Raw genomic sequence first — 22,145 nt, 5'->3', positions numbered from 1 at the left:
ATGAATTGGCTAACATTATCTTAGGTTACACTAAACTACTTGGTTTATGGTGTATATAGCCTAATGTGCACAGTAGGCTAAAATCAAACTGATTCGATTGAGCTGGGAAGTTGAGCAGCAGCCCATGCACGGGCGAGGGTCATATAATCTGTCAGACTGTGAGGCGATCGGACCGTAGGGTAATCAATACTCAGGCAAGGCTTTGTAATTAAAAGTAGACAGGGCGATACAGGTCATCGAAAACGTAGTCAACAATCAGGCAAGGGTCAAAAATCGGAGAAAAGCGGATAGCTCACTGACAAAAACATGACAGTTTATGCCGCAAGACAGAGGTGCACGCAACTCTGTACAACAACCAAAACTAACACAGAAACTTTAAAGCTCAAGCTATGCGTAGTGTAGACATTGTCTAGGTGGCATCATAGCCTCACAACAAATGGGAAGCTATTTGGCAGGGTCAAAATTCTTCAACAAAAAATCGGTGGCCTAAAACTTAGGCTACTTCTCAAAGTGGGGCGCAATGAATTCTCGCAGCTGGCACTCGGTTTATGGTGCTCAAAGTGCCAAAACATTTGGAAAAACTCATCAATGTGTCTTTCCAGAAATCACGACTTGCTTACTCAAGATAATGCAGACCTTGTTGTGAAGTTTCATATAGGAATGTTGTTAGAAAGAAAATTGTTCCTACATGAAACTGGGGGTTTTAAACACCATAAGACGAGTGTCATCTAGTTCCATTATATTCGAGAGACCAATACTGTGTAATATATGGAGTATGTAACAAACCTCAACAATTGTTAAATTAAATTGAACATTTAATACATTTTCATTATGGCAAAAATTAATTGACAAATGTTTCTTATGGCCATTTAAATCAGTGTACAAAAGGTCGATAGGTCACTTCCTGTCAAGGCTCCGGAAACTAAATAATACTGAACAAAAGACACAAAGGCAGCATTTGATTTCAAGGCATGAGATTGGACTAATAAGAAAACAATACAGAAGTAACATTGTGTTTTAAGAGGTCAAATGTGAGATATTGTCAATGGAATCTTTTTTGACATTTCAATACCATCATGGTCTTAAAAAGCAAGGCTTGAACAATTCCCTGGTGCTGCAAACAGGAGTGTCATTGAGTTATTGTATGAAGTATTTAACTGTACAATGTAATGTTAGTGATTTGTTAGGGTCACTAAGCATATTGTGGGGGGGAAAAGAACCATAGCCATGTGACCTACAAGTTCACTCAAACATACTGCCATCCCCTATTCTGTCTCCTGTGAGACGAAAATGATTTTGACAGAAGCTAATTGTGTGGTTTACATTTACAGTAACCGTTCAAGGCATAGTGGGAATAATCACTGTATTAAAAAGGTGCAAATCAGCGCTCAATGCAATGATACCTTGATCACCAAGACTGTATCTTGTGAATGGAGCAATTAATAGAACCAACTGAATATCTGTAAATTCAAAATAAACTGCTCAGAAAAAGAAAAGAAACTCTTCAATCAATTGTCCTTTTTTCTTCTTTTGATTGGCCAGAATTAAATCAATGTGAAACCAGTGTATGGACCCCAGAGATGCAAGGAAGGGCAAAGAGAGCAAGTGTCACTTGTACATCCAACATGGTTTGTGCACAAAAATGCTTTGTTTTTGCAGTACAAAATCCTCCATGTGTGTCCTGTAGGCTTTTTCAAAAGATACCAAGAAGACGACCATATACTCAAACCAGAATTTCCAAATCTACAGGTGGAATTTGGTTTTAGTTCAACAGGTAGTCAGTCTCAAGTCTGTGTTGCTAGTCAGCGAATCAACAGGGCAAGGTGGGAATTATCCCTCCCTGATTTTGGCAGCCAGGGCAGAGTTCTCTTGTCGAATGGCCTTGTAGTCTTCCAGGATCTTTTCCAGGTTAGCCACAGTCTTTTTACCATTCTCTGTTTCAATCTATGGGAGGGAAGTCAACTTTGGTTAATGTGTTCAATTTTAAAAGGTACTACATACTTCCTCGAGAGGAGAGTCTGACCGGAGCAGTGGAATTCTAAGACTAGTGTAATACTAAAACAGAACTTTGACTTGGGGTCAAAGAATGCAGTGGTCAATAAAACATACCTGTTCCTCTAGATCTCTGATTTCTCTCATGATTGTGCCTGTGTCTTCAATAGTCTGGATCAATTGAGTACAGTTCTAAGATGAGGAAAAAGTTAAACAATTCCGGTCAATATTCATCCTAATAATTTGTGTAATTAAGGTTAGGGTGAGACCACTTAGTGTATCCTTTTTCAGCTTCCAAGTTTAACACCAGTGCCACAAAACAAGGTCTTACCTCGTGCAAGGCTGCTAAGTACTTGTAGGATTTGCGGACAGATTCATCTTTTTTGGCATCCTGAAGAACGAAGAATAGTCAATAGGGAAATTAAACTTGCGGGGCAAATAAAAAGTGATTGTTCCAACTTGGTACAGCTAGCACCTGTTTTTATCAAATGGAGCACATTCTAAAATTATTATTATTAAACAATTGTTGGATTCTGCACCTTGAAGACCAGTTCATCGGTCACAGCAAACGTTCGGTCCAATTTTCCTGTCAGGTTGTTAATTTCTTTCTGCAGCTCCTTGGTGTCACACAAAATCTACACAAGAGGGAGGTGATCAAAACTGAGTCAAAAGTAAAATTCATAGTATATTTTCAGTGGTTTGTTAAGCATCAATAACAGCAGATTAACTACCAAAGTATCCCAGTTATACCTTAGTTATTTCCTCTTTTTGTTTCCTGATGTTTCCAACAATCTCCAGGATCCTCAAAGTGTACGCTGAGCGTGAAACATCTTTCGGGAGATTCTCATACTCGGTTATCTTTAGGGTTTCCACAGAATATCATGTCAGACATACATTTTGTTTAAAGCCAAGAGTACACTGAAATAAATGTAAAACCTAAACACACATACCAGTTGCTTATACAGTCCCTCTTTTTTCTTGGCCTCTTCAGCAGACTGACGGATTTTATCATGAAGATCTTTGATTTCAGACAGTTTTCTGGACGACTCCATCTAAAGAAGTAAATGGACACATGCATGGTGAAAAATTTGCAGAAATCATGACTTGCTTACTCAAGATAATGCAGACTCAAGATAATTACTCTGAAACATTACCTGTGTTTGTCTCAGTTTTACTTTTGTCAGTTTAATATTACAGGTAAAACATGAGCACCACCCAACCTGGCTTATTCTGTAGTACAGTAAGGGGAAGATTTACCTCTCGGTTGCTGCAGAGCTCCTTGAGACTGCGGTGTTCATCTATGAGTGGAGCTCGGTGTTTCTCCCACTGAGAGGCGAGATTAACCAGCCGATTGGCACTACTCTCCACCAGAGCCTGATGAACACACACTCGTAAAGATGTGTAGTCTACATCATAGAGTTCTTGCTACACATTATAACATAGCTAATTTAAACAAAATCATATTTACATGAAAACGTTCATCACATACATCTATCCTGGAAGAACTGTACAGAGGATTTTTCCAACCTGAAGCTTTGTCATGTTGTTCTCCACGTCTGGCAGTAGGTCAATGGTCTGTTTCTTTACTTGCACACCCTCGTCCTTCTCTGTGTTTCCAAGCTCTCTCTGTTTGAGTTCACTGGATAGCTGCAGGCACACAAGAAAAGCTAGTGACATTGCAATGGCACAAAACAATCAAATAGATGGATGTAGTGCAAGTTACCTGTTGCATGGACACCGTGAGCTGCTTCATGTCTCCTCCCAGCTCATCTATGTGGAACGAGAGCTGCTGGAGCTGCTGCTGTAGTGAAGCCATCTCCTCCTGCTCTCGTGCCTGGACATCCTCCTCTGACTGCCGCCCGCTGGGCAGGGAGCTGGCTGCTGCTGCCATCTGCTGGACAGCCTTCTCTGGCTCCTACAACAGAGCACAGACCAAACAACTGACTGGCCTATCTGAGAAGGAATTTCGGGCCTCACTCAAGAGTAGGGTTGGATAATGCTATTAATGCGATGGACCAACATCAGTTACATTTTCAAACTTGACACAGACAATTCTTGCTGCTATATTTGTGATGCGAATAGCAAAGCTAGACATTGCAACATGTCTAACCTGAGGAAACCCCTGGTCAAACACAAAATATTTCTAAAAGCTGAAGAGTGTGCCGTGAATCTACTGAATCTAGACTAATAGATTCCACTCCAATCTATACTAGACTAGTACCACTCAAACTATAAATTGTTTTTAAAAAAAATAGTACTAAATATTCACCTGGGTAAAAGTGAACTTCTGGGTGTGCGTAAAGCGGGTGCCCTTAGCGAGGACGTCATTGTTAAGGGGAGATCCCCCAAATGACTGCAGAAGCTCTGATAGGTCAGAGCCAGAGCGTTGAGCACCAGCAGCAACATCAGGTCGAGGCTGGGCCGTTGTGCGCAGTTGCTCTTCAATACGCCTTTGCAGACGGGCACGTTTCCTTGAACGATACTCCTGTAGACACAGAAACATCAGTTCAGTTTAAAATGCAGTAAGAACATTTTGACAATTGGTACATATAAAAGGTTGCTATGTTAAGTTCAATGTTTTACACTGAAGATGTAAATGTGGTCAAAGCAGAACAGTCCACACACTATTTTGAGTGTAATACTCCCAGCAAAAACGACACGCTTGGTGAAGTATCTGTTGTGTAAGCATACCTCTGGTGTGAGCCGTGAAAGAAGACCTTGGCTGTTCCACTCATTTTCCCACTCCTGGGCAGCACTCAGCTCAGCTGTATGCTGTTCCAGCAGGGAGGATGCCACTGAGGCATGCTGGGAAGGCTGGGCGGTGACAGGAAGGAGATAGTCTCTATGATAGTCCATTACCTCTGAAATATTCAGAATAGAGAAGAAAATGTTGATGCATTATATTCTTATGTCTCTTTTAAAAGGTAATCAACCAACAACCCAGGTGTTGGATGAAGGCACCTAAACAGAATTGAGCTGATTTACCTTTCAGTTGCTTTTTCCCTGGGCCTTTGACACAGTGTGGTAAACTAAGGGGCTGAGTGTGAAAGTCATGTGATGGTCCGGGGCTCTGAAACCAAAACAAAAAGGATGTGACTGAGTTCCAGAAGAAGAACAGGCTAAATACACACATCTTTAATGTATGACTACCCTGGCAAGTGATAGTAATGAAGTTGAATTTAACTGGATTAGAGAGAGAGAGAAAAATAAATAGCTAGACCTTCTATAAAAATCTATCTAATTCTAAACGGAGCAATACATTTACATTACAATTACATTATATTTAGTCATTTATCAGACGCTCTTATCCAGAGCGACTTACAGTAAGTACAGGGACATTCCCCCGAGGCAAGTAGGGTGAAGTGCCTTGCCCAAGGACACAACATCATTTGAACTGGCAACCTTCAGATTACTAGCCCGATTCCCTAACCACCAATACTTGCTGTTCTAGTGGTAACAATGTATCGATGTACCTGTGTTTTGGAAAGAAGGGGAAGTCTGCAAGATGGAGGGAGCCAGGGAAGGGATAACTGTGCTCTGATCTGGGCAGCGATGGATTTCTGGAGAACAGCTGATTTACCTGGTAGTAGTCATTAGAAAACACAAAATGATTTTTTTTTCTTCTTTAAATGCAAATAACAGGTCTACAGTTTTTCCACATCAATACCTACACCCAGTAAAAATAAAAAATAAAAAGACTTAATGACAATGTACAGTCACTTTGGCCCAGTAAAATAATACATATCAGAACTGGGAGGAGCCAGGGAATGTGTATGGTGTATGGATATGTACCAGCTGGCTGGTCTGATGCTTCAGCACTCTCTCTAGGAAGCTTCTCCACCAAGAACATAAGGAGGGAACGGATCTCTGGCTCGTTGCTGTACAGAAACGTCTGGTAACCAATCTCCCTCTTGTATCCAAGATCCTGCAAACAAATCCATGTCATATTAGACAACTGGACCTTAGAGTAAAACATAAGTATGTTTTTAAATACCACAATAACCTCTTAAAAATTCACATTAACATCACTACCCCTCTAAGATATTCACTCACACTAAAATAGTAGGCTCTCATACAGGATCAGGCTTTTCCATTATATAGAATGATTTAATCAATTTCATGTGACCAATATAAGAGAACAAGAGGAAATGGGAAGAAACGTTCATATTTTCCTCTTCTTTCATCCCAAATAGTCACATAAATCTAATTTTAGTAAAAGCCTGTCATTCTCTGTCTACACCCACGACTACTAGTAATGCTACTGGTGTGTTCTGAAGCTATCGCTGACATTTTTGTAGAGAGGTGCTGTACATTGTTGTTGCAGACTTTAGACGTGATGAAACAGCATTTAAGGCTTGTGTTAATCCATACATGGACTGCATATATTGTGTACATTTGTCAGAGTGGATTAGTCAATTCCATTGCTATTGTATTTCTTCTGCTAATCATTAGAAAGAAATAACTACGTTTTGAATGACAGGAGGTTCCCTGCTAGCCTGGCTCTGCCCTCCTACGTACTTCCGCTCAATTTGGATTTTGCTTCTGTACTAGGTCTGGGATTTCAGTGCATCAGTCGGTTTTCAGAAACACATTTTTTGTAGGTATAATCAGCGAACAGAGGGAGTGGCTGAGAACGATGACGTTGCTGTCGTGCACTAGTTTTGAGTTGTAGTTCAGTAATGGCGGTGGAGAAAGATGCGAGCGAAGCTATTCTGCGGTTGTGGCAACGCTGTCGAATATATATAAGTTGAAGCCGTAGCAAGAACAATCCTTGCTGAGTTTTGTTGGTGGTCATGATGTTGTGGCCCTCCACCCCACAGGGTTCAGGAAAAGTTTTATTTTCCAGCTACGGCAGCTAGCTCCGTGGTGAAGGAGTTGGCTAAGGCGAACGCTAGCGATTGGTTATGGCAGATCAGAGTGGCTCTGGGCAGATCCAACAGTTTTAAACTTCAACAGAGTACCCGCCTTCAAGGAAGTTAACGCTTGTCAATGGAGCGATCCCAGACCCTCTGTACAAATGAAATGTAGGAGGGTCTGGTTAGGACCAGGCTAGTTCCCTGCCATCACATAAAAGTATTTATTAATTTAAAAAAAAAATTGTTCACCTTTTATAATACACCAAGATTTTCATTTTTACTGCAAATGCATATTGGTTCTAAATATCAGTTATTGGTCTCCTAGATCAGTGGTTCTCAATCCTGGTCCTCGGGACCCCCTGCCCTGCATGTTTTAGATGTTTCCCTGCTCCAACACACCTGTGTGTTGTACCAGGATTGAGAACCACTGTCCTAGATTACTAATAACCGGTATCCGCTCTGAAAAAATATATTGGTCAACCCCTAGTTAATTTATTGACAAAGCAAATCTATGTGTATAACTCTTTTTACAAACAATGTCACAGAGGGCTTCACAGATGCTCATATAATTCCCAACAACCTAATACCCTCAATATCTATCAAAGAGCTAGAATAAAGAGATTATTACGAGGTTGAAAGAAACACGCACAAAATATAACTACATCACTGCTCCACACTCACCTGGCAGGCCTGTGCCAGGCTCATGCCCACTCTGAAGCGAGCAGACATGCCAGGAGGCAAGGAGGGGGACAGCCCACTGCCAAGGGCTGGGTCGATCACTCGCAAACATCTCACCACAGCTTCTACAATCAGCTCACTGGTGAACTGCTTAACACTCTGGATATCATCAGCCACATCCCTTTAATAAATGATGCATGAATGACAGGTGATTGAGATAATCCTCAAATTTAAAAACTATTTTCTATCAGCAACCCCCCACACACCCAATACACACTGACAGAAAAATATCGTATAACTAGCTCTAGTCATATGACCTACTGACTAAATTACACGGCATAGGAAAGCCTACTTTGGCATTTGTTTTCATTACCAACCTACCGTGGCCCGTGACAATATAGTAACAGTTTCTAGGAAAAAAACAAGCCAGTTACTGTCGCTGATAGCTAACTAAACGTTGCAAAAAATATTATGCTAAACAATGCTACTAAATTACCCAGTTACCATATTTTCACAACTTACGTGCCGGTCTGTCTGAGCGAGTGAATTAAAATCTTATCAACTTCCTCCATTGCAGAGGTGTATCCCACTTCCTTACGTAAGATAACTAACGATCAACTTGCGTCTGATCCGCTAGTTTTGATGTCCCTTCAAAAACGTAAAGGTGATGATGGCTAGCTAGCTCTCAAAATAAGATGAAAGCTAGCTAGCCTGTTGTTAGCTGGGCAAGCTAGGTAAGATCTAACAGTGCAGTTGGCTAGCTGAATATGTCTCTCTTTATCGCATTGCACGAACTGTGGCAGGGTAAATATTCAATATTAGTGAATACCCTGCAAATAGCAGTTGTCGTATTAGAGTCTCATGGAGTACCTGACGTTTTGTTAAATTTCTACAGTTTTTTCTAGAGTTATCTAGATGACTATCTTACAACAGTGCTATATAGAAAGTCTGCCTGACATCTCCTCGAATCGACGAGCCTGTGCAGGAAGTTGTATGGGAGGAGGAGTCATTCGTGGGGGTTTATGGGATGTGTAGTTTCATAACCCCTACTGCTGCCGTGTCAAACAAGCAAGTTATACTCCGATTCCCACAAGGATACCACAGCTACAGTCGCATGACTGAGAGGACGTTTTGGCACGTGCATTTTTGAACCTGTTGAATTGTTTGACGTGTTCGTCAGTGGCCTTGTGATGAACTCTCTGCAGTAATGTTTTAGCAAGGGGTTGGGAGGACAATTTTCTATTTATTCAGCTAACAAATAATATAATTTGACGAATTTATAAGCATTTGGTCTAAATTAGTCATACAGGATCCTTGACCTACTTGTGGACATCCGTGAAGTACGGTCATAGTGCCCACTGAGTGGCAGTATTGTCGCCAGATTCCAATTGGATTTTGGCGCATAGACCAAGTAAACGATTTTAGCTATCACTTTTTTTAGTCTTAATGCACCACGGGTCCAGTAAACGGTTATATTCTGAGATTTTAGTTTAGTAGACTTAAGTTGACAATTTAGCTGTTTATTGTCTACTTATTGTAGCGCACGGTAACTGTCACAGTAGCAGTTGATAATCTGAGGTATCTTTCGACCAGTATTAGAATGGATTGATCCATTCCTTTCTGTGTGCACAAATACACAGAGATGCTAAAACCACAAACCCTAAATAAACATTTGTTAGAAGAACTGTGGAAATTCTTTCTTCCTTCTGTATTTGCTGTTGCACCAGGACTGTATTCTAGTATGAGTGCTTGTTTGCTGACATTTTGAGTATAGTGGTGCTTTGTATTCTTTTTCTTTTCCTGTCTCATGAGGGCTAGTTGGAACTCATACCACCAAGCCAGACATGTATGCAACTTCAGGTTAATCACTTCTCCATATTCATGTACAGTGTTGCTCAAATTCAGACAGAAGTGAGAATGAAGTATCTTTGCAGGAAACCAGTCAACAGCAATAGTGTTTTTTAATTGACCAAACACTGTTCCCAAGTTCGTAACCCATTAAAGTGTTGTGAAGACTCACCAGTTTTTTTGACAGGGCACTAGGAGTAACTAGTGACATCACAAGAAATTTGAGACGATTTCTGAATAGCCCTCCCTCTTTAGTGGCTTACCCACATATGCTTCTCTTCCTATTCCTACCCCTCTCCCAATCCGATGAGAAGACTCCCTTTCTTTGGTTTCTCTTTTCTTCAAACTTTGCCAGTTGCAAATCTCGAGTTTGATAAACAATTTCATTTCAGGACATGCCTCTCTTTTATTGTGTGCTCCTTACAGCTTCTATTCTTTAAGAGGTAAGTACTTGTCTTTCGAGTTTTATGTATTGCCATGCCACGTGGGTCATTAGAGGACTTGACAGGAAAACTTTATTACTGAGGAGCTAAAGTACTGTAACAGGTAGGACTTGTTTGTGTTCTGCCAATGGAGGTTTCAAAGCTGACTTTACACTTAAATGATTACAGATGTGCACAGTTCAGTTTGACTAAATAATTAATTTTTCACTGATCTGGTGTATTTTATTTCCAGGGATCTTATGTTTTGAAGCTTTTTTTTTCACATACTGAGTGGATAGGTGTTCATAGGTGTGCACATGTTCCACCATTGGAAGACTCTTTTGTGCATGTCCATTTGAAAGGTCACAGTGTTTACAGGTCTCATGATACATTTAGGCACTGTAGCCTTAATAGAGTGGCAATTCAGAGAACACTACCTCTGTGTTTGTTTAAACACGTTTAAACACAATAACACATATTCATAAAATGCTAAAAAAAAAAGAGGGGGAGGGGTATTTTGATGTGAAAATAATGTTTTTGTATGATCAGTTTAATTTTGTGAATCAAACAACTCCGCTGCCTTTCCCATCTTTTTTGACCTTTTGTAAAGGATTTGAACGCATGAAGGTGAAGATTCTGAAACTCTATACATCCCTAGAGACTCTATACATCCTGAGAACGATTAAGGGAGTTACACTGAAAAGTGCTGCATGTTCTTTCTTTTTTCCTTCAAGCTGATTTATGTCCATTCCTAAGAATTCAGTCTTGAGAGCAGTTCTCAGTCGTACACAGCTGTCGCAATAAGCTTGTCAAATGTACCATTCTATTCAGTTGGAAAACCTATGAATATAAGTAGAAGAAACATTTACCAGAACATTCATAAGTGAATTGATTGATGGTTTGTTTAGCCATTTCTCATTTAGCTTGTTGTGTTATCAACACCCTTAACCTGGGATCAACACAATGGATTTACACTGAGACTTCCTTTGGCATTCAACATCTTTCCTTGTTGATTGTAGATTGGGGTTATTTACCTCTATGGACATTGATGTCCCTGCCAAAGCTTATGTCAAACTTGCGTCCCTGAACTGTTGTATCGTGGGTTAAGCAAGGGGAGTTTCTATAGCCTAGTAGTGCATTGTGCGCAGCAAGCTTGTAAGACAAAAAAGGGATATGAATAGGGTCCTGTGGCCCAGTAGAGTTGTATGTCTAACAACACCTCTGAGATCAAGTATTCTTCATGTAAATTGCACAATAATCCTACAATAAAAATATGAAAATGCTGTCAAACTACTCTACTTGTGAGATGCAGTGAAATCCAGGCATATTAAACCTCTCTGCAAGCCTGGGCCTGCCCAATGGTTGCGTAACACAATGAAGCTCCTGTCATTAAACATTTGGCTAAGTGAACTAACATTTTGCTAAGGGCTGTATGGGTTGAAACAAAGTTGTATACTTGAAACAGAGATAACCACCAGAAAAACCTGCATGAAGTAGTAAGAAAATGGGAAAAGGAGATAAATGTTGGTTGAGGGTGTGGCTACTGCCAATAGACAGCTACTCTAGACCATAAGAATGCAAATGCTAATTCACATGAAAATCATCCAACATTGACCAAACTCAATGAAAAACTCCCACTTCTACATTGTTCCTTCCCTCTCTCTTTTGCTTTTCATCACTTTCAGACACATTCACACACACATACACACACACATGCACACACATTTGCCAAGAACCTCAACTAGGTGGCAAATACGTGCAGTTCTATTGATTGACTGATAAAATAGAATCGACTGTTGAGTGTAGACGGATAAATGTCTGTCTCGTATACTGAAAGAAGATATATTGAGAACAACCTACAATACAGTTCAGAAAAGGGGTAAGTAGAGGGAATATCTATATTGTTATTAGACTAAATGAATGTTCCTCCAAAGTGATGTGTTACCCATAAAAGCTCTAACTTCTCACGCTTTTTGGCAAGACGATTTTAATATTTTGACAAAAATAGTGTGACATTTTTCAGAAGAGTTCCTATTTTTTCCAGTAAATGTGTTTGTCATATTCTGGCCTTTTCTAATATTACAATGTTTCAACATAGGTCTTTAGAAATAGTTCTAAGATCTAGAAGGTTTTAACAAAAATATCACACTCAGTTTTAACTGCATAATTGAATCAATGACTCTGCAAACCCTTGCCATGCAGCTTAAGAAACAGTAGATTTCCTTTTAACCAGCCAATGGCAAAAGTGTTTTCCATTTGTATGGCATCCTATGCAAATGGTGATTATAGGAAGAAGAGAAACATACTGTACAGACTAGGATGTAAACATGTTAGTGTTTGTAAAAGCATGGCCTTTGCCCTCTATGACTTTCCTGTGGCTATCCTCTGTGTTGTCCTACTGTCTGTAACGTCAGATGAGGACTTGCGATTTCTAAGTGTTTTTGTAGATTCTTTGATCAATAGTGAGGCTGAAACCAATTGGATAGTGTGTTCTTTTAAATGTTACATAATGTTACATAATATATCATAGATTGATGACACCAATCCCATGTGGGAACATTTTGGATGGCTCTTAAGTTTGCTAAATTATTTCTTATGATTGCTTCTAACCATCCATGACAATGTAGAATTACAGTTATAACATAAAGTTGATTGTGAGGATGAAAAAAAATAAAGTGGGTTATGGGTTAGAATTTATCTATTTTATATAGGGAGTCAGGTGGCTGAGCGGTGAGGGAATCGGGCTAGTCCGAAGGTTGCCAGTTCGATTCCCGGTCATGCCAAATGATGTTGTGTCCTTGGGAAAGGCACTTCACCCTACTTGCCTCAGGGGAATGTCCCTGTACTTACTGTAAGTCGCTCTGGATAAGAGCGTCTGCTAAATGACTAAATGTAAATGTATATTAGACAGCATTACATTCTGTGTGTGATAAGATGTCACGGTCTAGAGAAACATTTACATTTGTGTCATGACATATCTAATACATAATGTTTAAGTAGACCATGAGAAAGCACTGCCAGCCATCCCTTATCACTTGTTCGAAATGATAGGTTACAAGGCTGAGATCCTCAGCAACTGGTGGGGAGTTGCAGCTGGTGAGACCTGGCCTAGCTCCAAACTGTGCACTGGAGCCACGTATCCATCCCAAGGGTTAGGGAAACATTCTGGCCTGTATGTGAATGTGAAATCCAATGTCCCACATCACTGGGTGATGCATATGAAATGCATTTCTTTCAAAAAGTTCCTTTGGTTCTGCTTTCCCCCCACATGAAGACCAGTTAAGTTGTCTTGAGGGTCAAATTCTGTACCATGTGACAACCACTTTCCATATGCTGTTGTTAAACGACATGCTGACCTAACCACAACATGCAGAAGTTATAGTATTGTTTCAATGTCATTTTTTGACATTGAAAGTGTCTTTGGCTTGCTAGGTCACATATCTATGGGCAGGCTATTGTTTTACTGGTTTTCTATTGGTTTTATTTAAAGTGTAAACGAAAATGTGTGTAGTATCACCAAACAAAATAGAAGTTTGTCTTATCTAATATTATTGCATGAAAAATCAGTGTATCACAATGTGTTACATACATCTCTGATTATAATATTTTCCCAATAAATTAGAATATTCATCTAATATCAGCCTCCCCCTAATATCAGCCTCTCCCTACAAATCACAACTGGGTCATCCCTTGATGTATTATATTCTGTGTTAATAGATAACACTGAAATCCAGACCAACAGTCTTGTAACCCAGGACAAATGAGTTTTCAATGAAGTTAATAAAGTAGCATTAAGAAACGAATCCGCACCTGATTGCGCTAGAATTGTCTCAAAGGCCCAACTGCACCCAAAGGAAAGTAAGAACAACAATGTGTTTACTACAGGTGTAAACAAGAAAATAACTTGATACAATTAAATAATTGGAGAAGAACTTATCACTCAAACTTTTAGGTATGTAGATCATTTTCTCTTTCTCCCTCTCTCTCTCTCTCTCTCTCTCTCTCTCTCTCTCTCTCTCTCTCTCTCTCTCTCTCTCTCTCTCTCTCTCTCTTTCTCGCTCTCTATCTCTCTCTGTTTGTTAGGAAAATGCTGAGAAAATGACATATGGTTGTTGACAATTGCAGTCGAAGGCAACTTGACAACTGAAACACTTTAGTTTCACATGTTTTGCCATGTTAAAATTTCCATTGTAGAGGAAACCTTTATCATTATGTAGATGATTTTTGTCTGAAAGGTGCAGGATGTTAAATATAATAATAATAATAACAATAAAAAATTATTTTTTGCATACATAAATAAAGAGTACATGTATGACGTTGTAGCCTATCCACTGAATGTTTTCTCAAGTGTTATCATCCTAATTAAGATTCAGACAATAATTTGAGCATTTATCCTAGTTTTTGTCCTTTTCCTTTTCCAGATCCCTTCTGCAAAACCTGTAAATTGTTTTGTTTGTCTCCAGTCTTTTGAAGATTCTCATATCTGTCTCCACACGTTGTCTTAATATCACCTCTCATAACATCATGGAAATGCAAAAGTTATCAAATGGTAACCACCACCATGACTTTGTCCCTTTGGAAGAGGGGTATGTTTTCTTTTCTGCTAAACATATTGCTGTCAAGCTTGCTTCACTGTATTAATTTCCCAGTGTTGTAATTATTCATCACCACTTGACATTTTCAAATACTTCTTACACATTGTTGATTGAGAGTACACAAATGGATGGATATATCTTATTTGTTGTTGTTGTTTTAATTTAATTAATTATGATACCTAAGATGCAACTCGATTAATTAGCAGGGACATAATGGTTGCCAATAGTTTGACAGTGTTGGTAAAGGGGTGTGAGCCTTTTTTCTCCTCTTGGTGAACATCATAGTGTACAATCAGAGCAAGAGGAGTTCCTGCCACACAAGAGTGATGGGACAAAGAAACCTCAGTTTACTGATGTAAGTATATTATGTCCAAGAGCTACTGGCCAATACAATGTATGCAACCATCATCACTGTAAAATGATTACTGTAAAGCAATATCTTACTAGTCAGTAATGTCAAAGTTCAATTCCTGCCAAAGTTGTCTTTGGATTCTATAATCTTATGAGCATTTACATCAATAATTTATATTTTTGGCAGTTCGAGGGTAAGACCTCCTTTGGGATGTCTGTCTTCAACCTCAGTAATGCCATCATGGGAAGTGGAATCTTGGGATTATCATATGCCATGTCAAACACGGGTATCATTCTGTTTCTGTAAGTATCACGGCACACACACACAAAGATACAGATGCACATCCACAACACACACATACAAAACACAGGCACACTTTATAATTCCCTGAATGTTCAAGAGACAAATGGGAAAATAGTCACAATAAAGTTAAATATTGCACAATGCTTGGCTAGAGATGTTAGGGATGGATGAGATGTTTTTATGAATATATACAGTATAGTGTATGTAGATAAAAGATGTATACATATTAAGTGAACAGGACAGGAGGATTTTTACCCTCATTGCTAAAACCACAAAAAAATGACAATGATATAACCAGATGACAAGTACTGCTTGAAGCTGGAAATGTTGAATTAAACAATATGATTACTATCATGTGGAAAGGTTCAGCACTAAGAGTAGTGGGGTGGTGTCCATAGCTGATTTCAGTAGATGCATCTGAGACACATGCGGTTGCTCTAAATCAGATTTCAGGGGCTAATTATAACATGGAATTGAATGTTGAAATGTAGCCTTGTCTGTTTTAAGCAGAGTGTGTGGTGTACTTTAGTTAGGTCATGTGTCACCATTAAGGATTAAGGATAGAGCCCTCATAGTCATAGTATCTATGTTTGTAGTATGGCAGGTAGGTAGGAAACTTTTTGGAAACTAAATACAAACTATTTAAAACAGAATGTGAACTGAGCTTAAGTGGCTGTGTGATGTATAACAAACCAAATTCACAGGTAAAAACCATTCAAATGGAATGTTGTACTGAAAAAAGTTCTGAAAGATTCTTTTTCAGAGGATGCAACATATTATTTGGTGGTAGAGAGACCATTTTCCTGAGATCCCAGTTATAGTTTTCCTAACCACATGAATTCATATGATAGCAGGATTCTGTTTAGTTACATAACTCTGAATAAGTTGTTTGTGTTCTGCAGAGTTCTGTTGACATGCATTGCCTGCCTGTCCAGTTATTCGGTTCACCTCCTGCTTAGAAGTGCTGGAGTCGTTGGTAAGGATTTCAAAGACAAACAACAAAAAAGCATACAGAAAAATGATTATATGACTACCGGTACTGTCCACATTCACAGGTTTTAATAACCGGTTCCAGCCATTGTCCTCAACATTACTTACCTCATTGTCTTTTCAGGTATTCGTGCCTATGAACAGCTGGGCTTTCGGGCTTTTGGACATCCTGGAAAAATATTAGCTGGTGTTATTATAACCCTTCATAACATTGGTGGTAAGTCCCTACCAATAATACTAGATGTGGACTCCTAAAATCTTACGTTACAATTTTACCCCCAAAAAATGATATTCAAACCTATTCAGAATACATATACATATAAAGTTCATTTTAGATAGTAGGACATCTATGTGCAGTGAACCTTTGTTGAGCACAGTACATTATCCTGTGTACTTGCAATAAAAGTATGGTAGCATTTTTGTTTACTTTGTGATTCTATCAAAACAGAACAGTTTTAGATTGTGAGAAACAAACTTTTTTCCAGTACCACACTGTTCATATATGCCTGCTACAATTCACACATCCTGTTTATTGCCAATAAGAAATTTGGAACTAACAACTGCTTTGCAGTACCTCGTTAAATTTGGTGAAAGCACATGACTCAACTTTAGGAGAACCTTATGACCTCACATTAGACGGTTAGACTGAATAGAATGGTCTGCAATTCTGGAACATTATCTGGCAAAGTTTCCATATAGGTCTGCAAAAAAAAGCAGTCTGTTGGCAAAAGGAAAGTTAGAAATAGGTTGGAAATGATAAATGCGTTGCAGCACCTTGTTAAATTTGGCGAATACACGTGTGATATTATTTTTAAGGAGAACCACAAGGGACTATTCCCTTGTGTATTCTGTTTGCTATTGCATAACATTATTTCACAGTCTATTATAGTTGTAAATAATGGTTGCTGAGGGGACAAGGTTGCCCAAAGTTTTGTATGATATTGCCCAACCACAAAGTTGATATGTAAACCAAGAGTTTGGTTTTGGGGAGGGTGTTTTGAGTGTCTGTATTATAGTTCTTATAACAGTACAAGTTTGTGACTTTACATTATTTGTGTCTTAATCTTCAAAGCTATGTCCAGTTACCTTTTCATCGTGAAGTTTGAACTACCACTGGTCATCCAAGCCTTTCTAGGTCAAGCATCTACCTCTGGGTGAGTGTTAGTGACAGACAATTAGAATGCAAAATACAAGTACACATGCAAAATATGCCTGACTTACTTGAAAAGTCAATTACAATTTATATTACAAGAATATTTTGTGTTTGTGTTCTCCAACTAGAGATTGGTTCATGAATGGAAACTACCTTATCATCATTGTCAGTGTCTGCATCATCCTACCACTCGCCCTGATGAAACAACTTGGTATGTCATTGACCTCACTTCCTTTGAACTTTGATTGACTTACATACTCAGTCCTTCCTAATATTTTAAGGAAGACTCTGCAACCCAATCTGCCAAATCAACATCAGATGGTGCATGTGGCATTGGTGCAAAACAGTCTGTTTGGAAACTTTCATTTGTGCAGCATCTCTTGGGACACAAATGTTGAATAAGATAGAATGATGTTAAGTACATCACATTGGATGTTGATTACATTTAATTTGTTGTTTGACTGTAAATAAATCATACTTTCTGACATGTGTTTGATATGTTGCAGGGTATCTGGGTTACACCAGTGGCTTCTCCCTCACCTGCATGGTCTTCTTCCTTTCCTCTGTGAGGCTTGTGTATAAATATTACCATGAGACAATGTGTATGTTGGCTGAATTATGTACATACTGTACCAAAGCAGATAAATATGCAGTATGCAAATAATTGTGCTGAACTATATTTAGGTTTTACAATTATAGGAAATGTTCCAGACTTCCAAGCTACTTCTATATGACCTCAATTATTTACAAAAGGGTATTTATAATCATGCTACCCAACTGCACAGGCATATCTCATTTCCAGCTTGCTGGATGTTAGGCTATGTTGTTATTACAGTTGCAAGTGTTATATAATCAGTTAATTAAGTGAAAGCACTGTGACTTAAGACAGGACTTCACAAGTTAATCTATTTAAACTGTTGTCATTAAAAGCTGTGTTGATCTGCTACTTCTGACATATCTACAGTAGCTATGACCCTCTCACTCTCTCTTTCTCTCAAAGGTTATTTACAAGAAATTTAATATCCCTTGCCCCCTGGAGGCCTTCAGCAACTACTCTATCAACACCACCATCCCAGAGGATATTTGTGAAGGCAAATTATTCACCATCAACCAAGAGGTCAGACAGGAGCATTCTCCACTTTGTACTTAAAATATAGACACCCAAATATAATTTCATTATTTAAAAAAAATGGTGTGCATGCATCATCCTTGCCTATTGGCTTCAAGTGTAATCTGACCAGATATGGTTAGGAGTTATTTATAGACTGGGTTATTTAATATGCTAATGACCGTGTGTTTCCTGTTTTGTATCTTGTTACTGGGGCAACTTGTTGACCATGTGTATGGGAGTGGTTCGCATGATCTACACCATCTTGTAAATTTCCTCAAGCATGAATTACCAGCGTGCAAAGCAACTAATTATAGATTCACTTTACATGGTTTTCAGACGGCGTACACAATCCCCATCTTGGCGTTTGCTTTTGTGTGTCACCCTGAGGTGCTTCCCATCTACACTGAGCTGCGCAAGTAAGTTGGTGAAGCCCAAATCTGTTTCAATTTTCATTAGAATATTTATATAAATTGTTGTTTGACTAAGCATGTGTAGCTTCTTAGAATTGTAGTCCCATATTGAGGCTGTATGTATCATTAGCCCCCCCTGCTCACATTATCAAGAAACGCATTATCTAATGATGTCTCACCTCCTCCATTAAAGCCCTACCAAGAGACGAATGCAGGGTATTGCTAATGTATCCATCCTTGGCATGTTTGTCATGTACCTCCTCACCGCCATCTTTGGGTATCTCACTTTCTACGGTAAGACCAAGTCCTTGATGAGTGCACAAACACCTGAAGAATATACTGTACAGTACACATGCCATTTAACTGTTACAATTTACATTTGACATTTTATTCATTTGGCAGATGCTTTAAAACCAAAGCGACAAACAGTGCAAATAGTGAAGTGAAGTACAGCAGATCATCAAGGCCAGAAGTGCACAGTTGTAACCGTATTTGAGTGGTTAGTGCCAAGGAATTGTATTTTCTACTACAATAGTACACAACTGTCATAAAAGTACAGTGCATCTATAGCCACAACGTCGTACCTCAAGTGTAACAAGTTAAAAAACAATGTATTAGGAGAAACCAATTAACAAGTCAATGCTACAACATCATCTCAAATATATAAAGAGGTCAGATTTGCAGGTACCACAATTAATAATGTACAACTAAATTCAGCTTAAGGTGCCCTTAGGTCAAGTGAAAAGTGATTTGTCCCGGTACAATTTGAAGCGGTGTGTCGTCAAACTCCGTCTGGACTATTTGAGTATTTAAAGTGAATGCGTGTGTTTTTGTGTGTATAGTGAACACAGAATCTGAGCTCCTGCACACATACAGCATAGTGGACCCTCTGGACACCCTCATCCTGTGTGTTCGCCTGGCGGTGCTGGTGGCTGTCACTCTCACTGTCCCTGTTGTCCTCTTCCCAGTAAGAATAGACAAATACCCAGAATCATTTAGCAAAAGATGCTTCTGACAAGCACTCTGGATACATTTAGATCTCATTATAGATATGGTGTAAACCTACCGCAGACACAGGGCATCTTTCATGTTGGGTGTGGTCTATTTCCTCAGATCCGCAGAGCCCTACTTCAACTCCTGTTCCCAGAGAAATCTTTCCACTGGGTCCGCCACATTGTTATTGCTGTGTGTCTACTCTTTGTAGTCAACTTGCTTGTCATCCTCGTGCCCAACATTCGAGACATCTTTGGGATCATTGGTGCGTAATTATGAAAAAAGTAAAGGTACAATATAGTATGACTTCATGAAGTGTACTATAATACTATAATGTACTGTATTATAATACATTACATGTTCAGTACAGTAGTAAAAGTATAGGTACTGCACATTGTCAAGTATATACATGCCAACGTGATCAGTTGTTTGACATTCTCCTCTCTCTATCCAGGGGCCACCACTGCTCCTTGTCTCATCTTCATCCTCCCAGGAATGTTCTACATGCGTATTGTTCCTACTGAACAAGAGTCCATGACTTCAAAACCAAAGATCCAGGTAGGTTCACCTAACATAGACATACAGTTATCACCGTTCCACTGAGTTCCCTTTCATAAGTGCACCTTTATGCTTCTGCCAGTAGAATATATCTACTTTGTATTTCAGGCTGCTTGTTTCACTGCTTTGGGCTTCATTTTCATGACCATGAGCTTGACGTTCATCATTCTTGACTGGACAAGTGGAGAGAAACGAAGTGGGGGTGGCCATTAAAGCAAATACATCAACAGAGAGGGTCCACATGCCAAGACATCTGCTTGCCCCGTCGCTGTGACACTCCTCAAGATGGAGATGGAGACGAGAGGCTGGGCCCACATTGTGTAGTGTTTTATCACCCTGCGCTGTGATAAGACAGCTTTCCCACCTATTCTAATCAAAAAGACACACTACCCTTCCATGGAGGCAAAAGTCTTTAAAGAATCCAATGGTCACATTATCTGAGATTATGAGCTCTCCAGTCATCGCAACGCAGCTAACGAATGTGCTGCCTGTGGAAACACCAGATCCACTTCATGTCTCCAAAGTAATGAAGCTGGAGTCTTGAATGGAGAGCATCTAGTATGAAAGTTCATCAACAAAGATGCAGGGGTTCATTATCTATCTGATAAGGGGGCAGACCGTATGTTACCAGCCAAGTATTTGCTGCTCCAAGTGCCAAAACAATGCATTCGTTGTTGTTTGTCTATCAAAGCTCAATGTTTATTTTATTTACTAGATTCTAATAGAAACCTTCTTTTGTGAAGATTTTTGCTGTCTCTGTTAATTCCCACCACTGCTATCCACAGTCATTTTGTCCAAATGTGTGATAATTTACTGTTTTGGCAACAATTCTATTTTTGGCAACTAATCCTACAACCAATTGACATCCTACCGACACAATTGAATAATACAATAAAACAAAACAAAATGTCAACAATATTATAAAAAACCTTAATGTAACCTTAATGTAAAAATGATGTTCCTTTAGTCGAACATACTAAATATGAGGCTGTCAGACAAGATGTGCAGTTCTTTATGTCTATCTTACTTAATTGGACTAATCCATATCCTCATATCCTCAAAACATTGTCAAGTGGTTGATACAGTTTTCACGCTTTTGACATCATGTAACCATGGATTGAATGGTAATATATTGTATTGCTGACTTTGACAATGTGAGGGTAAACAATGCAATAGGGTCCGAAAATGTGAACTAATTAATTAAGATGTTTAGTATTTGCCAAACTGTAAAATATATATTTTGTCATGTAAGGAATCATTTACAAATTTGCCCATTCAGTGATTCGTGTAATGTAAAACGAAGTGAGGAACTGGGTCAAATAAGGAGACATATGATAAGGCTAAAGCTGTAATTGCATATTCAAAAGGAGAATGTAAATATAAATTTTGCTGAGTTCTTGGAAATGTTGGAAAGATGAAAGCTAGTATAGAAATGTCAAAGCTGAATGCCTTGGGAACACCATTATACAAATGTGACAGCTTTTTATCATGGCACCAGTCAATTGTTTTTTGCAAGGAACATTTTGTTTTTAACCTGGCACCATTGTCAATAGTATTCTATTTCCAATAAAGATGGTTGTCAGTATTTATCAAAATGTTGCCTTGTACTCATGTTTTTGTCGTTTTTGTTGTTGACGCGAGTAATGCTATAATCAAGTTGTTTAAAGTAGTTTAAAAGTAGACAGTATCTCTGTCTACTTAACAGCTTAACATCACATTATTTTAATAGTGGTTCCATTTCCTACAGTTGTATGAAACCCTCTGATACAAACCCTGAACTATTGGACTTTCATAGGACTAGGTCTGCAGTGTGTGGGGCCCTCAGAACAGGTTTCAGAAGTTCTATATTTTACAGCTGAATCTAATGCAATCTTTTGTGGGTGC

At 39.0% G+C, this 22,145-nt stretch overlaps 2 protein-coding genes across 4 annotated transcripts; one reads left to right on the top strand and one right to left on the bottom strand.

Moving 5' to 3' along the window:
• Positions 1–794: 794 nt before the first annotated feature.
• Positions 795–8,512, bottom strand: ccdc22 (coiled-coil domain containing 22). Its single transcript, XM_062459539.1, has 16 exons — positions 8,049–8,512; positions 7,530–7,707; positions 5,785–5,917; positions 5,466–5,572; positions 4,978–5,062; positions 4,684–4,853; positions 4,262–4,477; positions 3,716–3,907; positions 3,520–3,639; positions 3,250–3,366; positions 2,943–3,044; positions 2,743–2,850; positions 2,532–2,627; positions 2,324–2,383; positions 2,110–2,184; positions 795–1,944 (listed from the first exon to the last, which is right to left on the bottom strand). The coding sequence occupies exons 1-16, from the start codon at positions 8,096–8,098 to the stop codon at positions 1,831–1,833; spliced, it is 1,923 nt and encodes a 640-aa protein (XP_062315523.1). The 5' UTR covers positions 8,099–8,512; the 3' UTR covers positions 795–1,830.
• Positions 8,513–9,654: 1,142 nt separating this feature from the next.
• slc38a5b (solute carrier family 38 member 5b) lies at positions 9,655–21,856 on the top strand. 3 transcript variants are annotated; one of them, XM_062459550.1, is made up of 16 exons: positions 9,655–9,817; positions 14,260–14,382; positions 14,677–14,746; positions 14,930–15,045; positions 15,949–16,022; positions 16,161–16,253; positions 17,109–17,190; positions 17,318–17,400; positions 17,696–17,754; positions 18,190–18,306; positions 18,637–18,716; positions 18,904–19,004; positions 19,553–19,677; positions 19,824–19,968; positions 20,158–20,261; positions 20,370–21,856. In XM_062459550.1, exons 1-16 carry the CDS (start codon positions 9,681–9,683, stop codon positions 20,472–20,474), a joined length of 1,614 nt encoding a protein of 537 aa, XP_062315534.1. In that variant the 5' UTR covers positions 9,655–9,680; the 3' UTR covers positions 20,475–21,856. The 3 variants fall into 3 exon arrangements, with proteins under 3 accessions (XP_062315534.1, XP_062315535.1, XP_062315536.1); XM_062459551.1 differs by having other exon boundaries at positions 14,218–14,382; XM_062459552.1 differs by lacking the exon at positions 9,655–9,817 and adding an exon at positions 11,508–11,675 and having other exon boundaries at positions 14,218–14,382.
• Positions 21,857–22,145: the final 289 nt, after the last annotated feature.

Source organism: Osmerus eperlanus, chromosome 4 (assembly GCF_963692335.1).
Source record: "Osmerus eperlanus chromosome 4, fOsmEpe2.1, whole genome shotgun sequence".
Taxonomy (NCBI): Eukaryota; Metazoa; Chordata; class Actinopteri; order Osmeriformes; family Osmeridae; genus Osmerus; species Osmerus eperlanus.
Note: the sequence above shows the minus strand (reverse complement) of the source record. Positions and strands in the feature narration are given on the sequence as shown.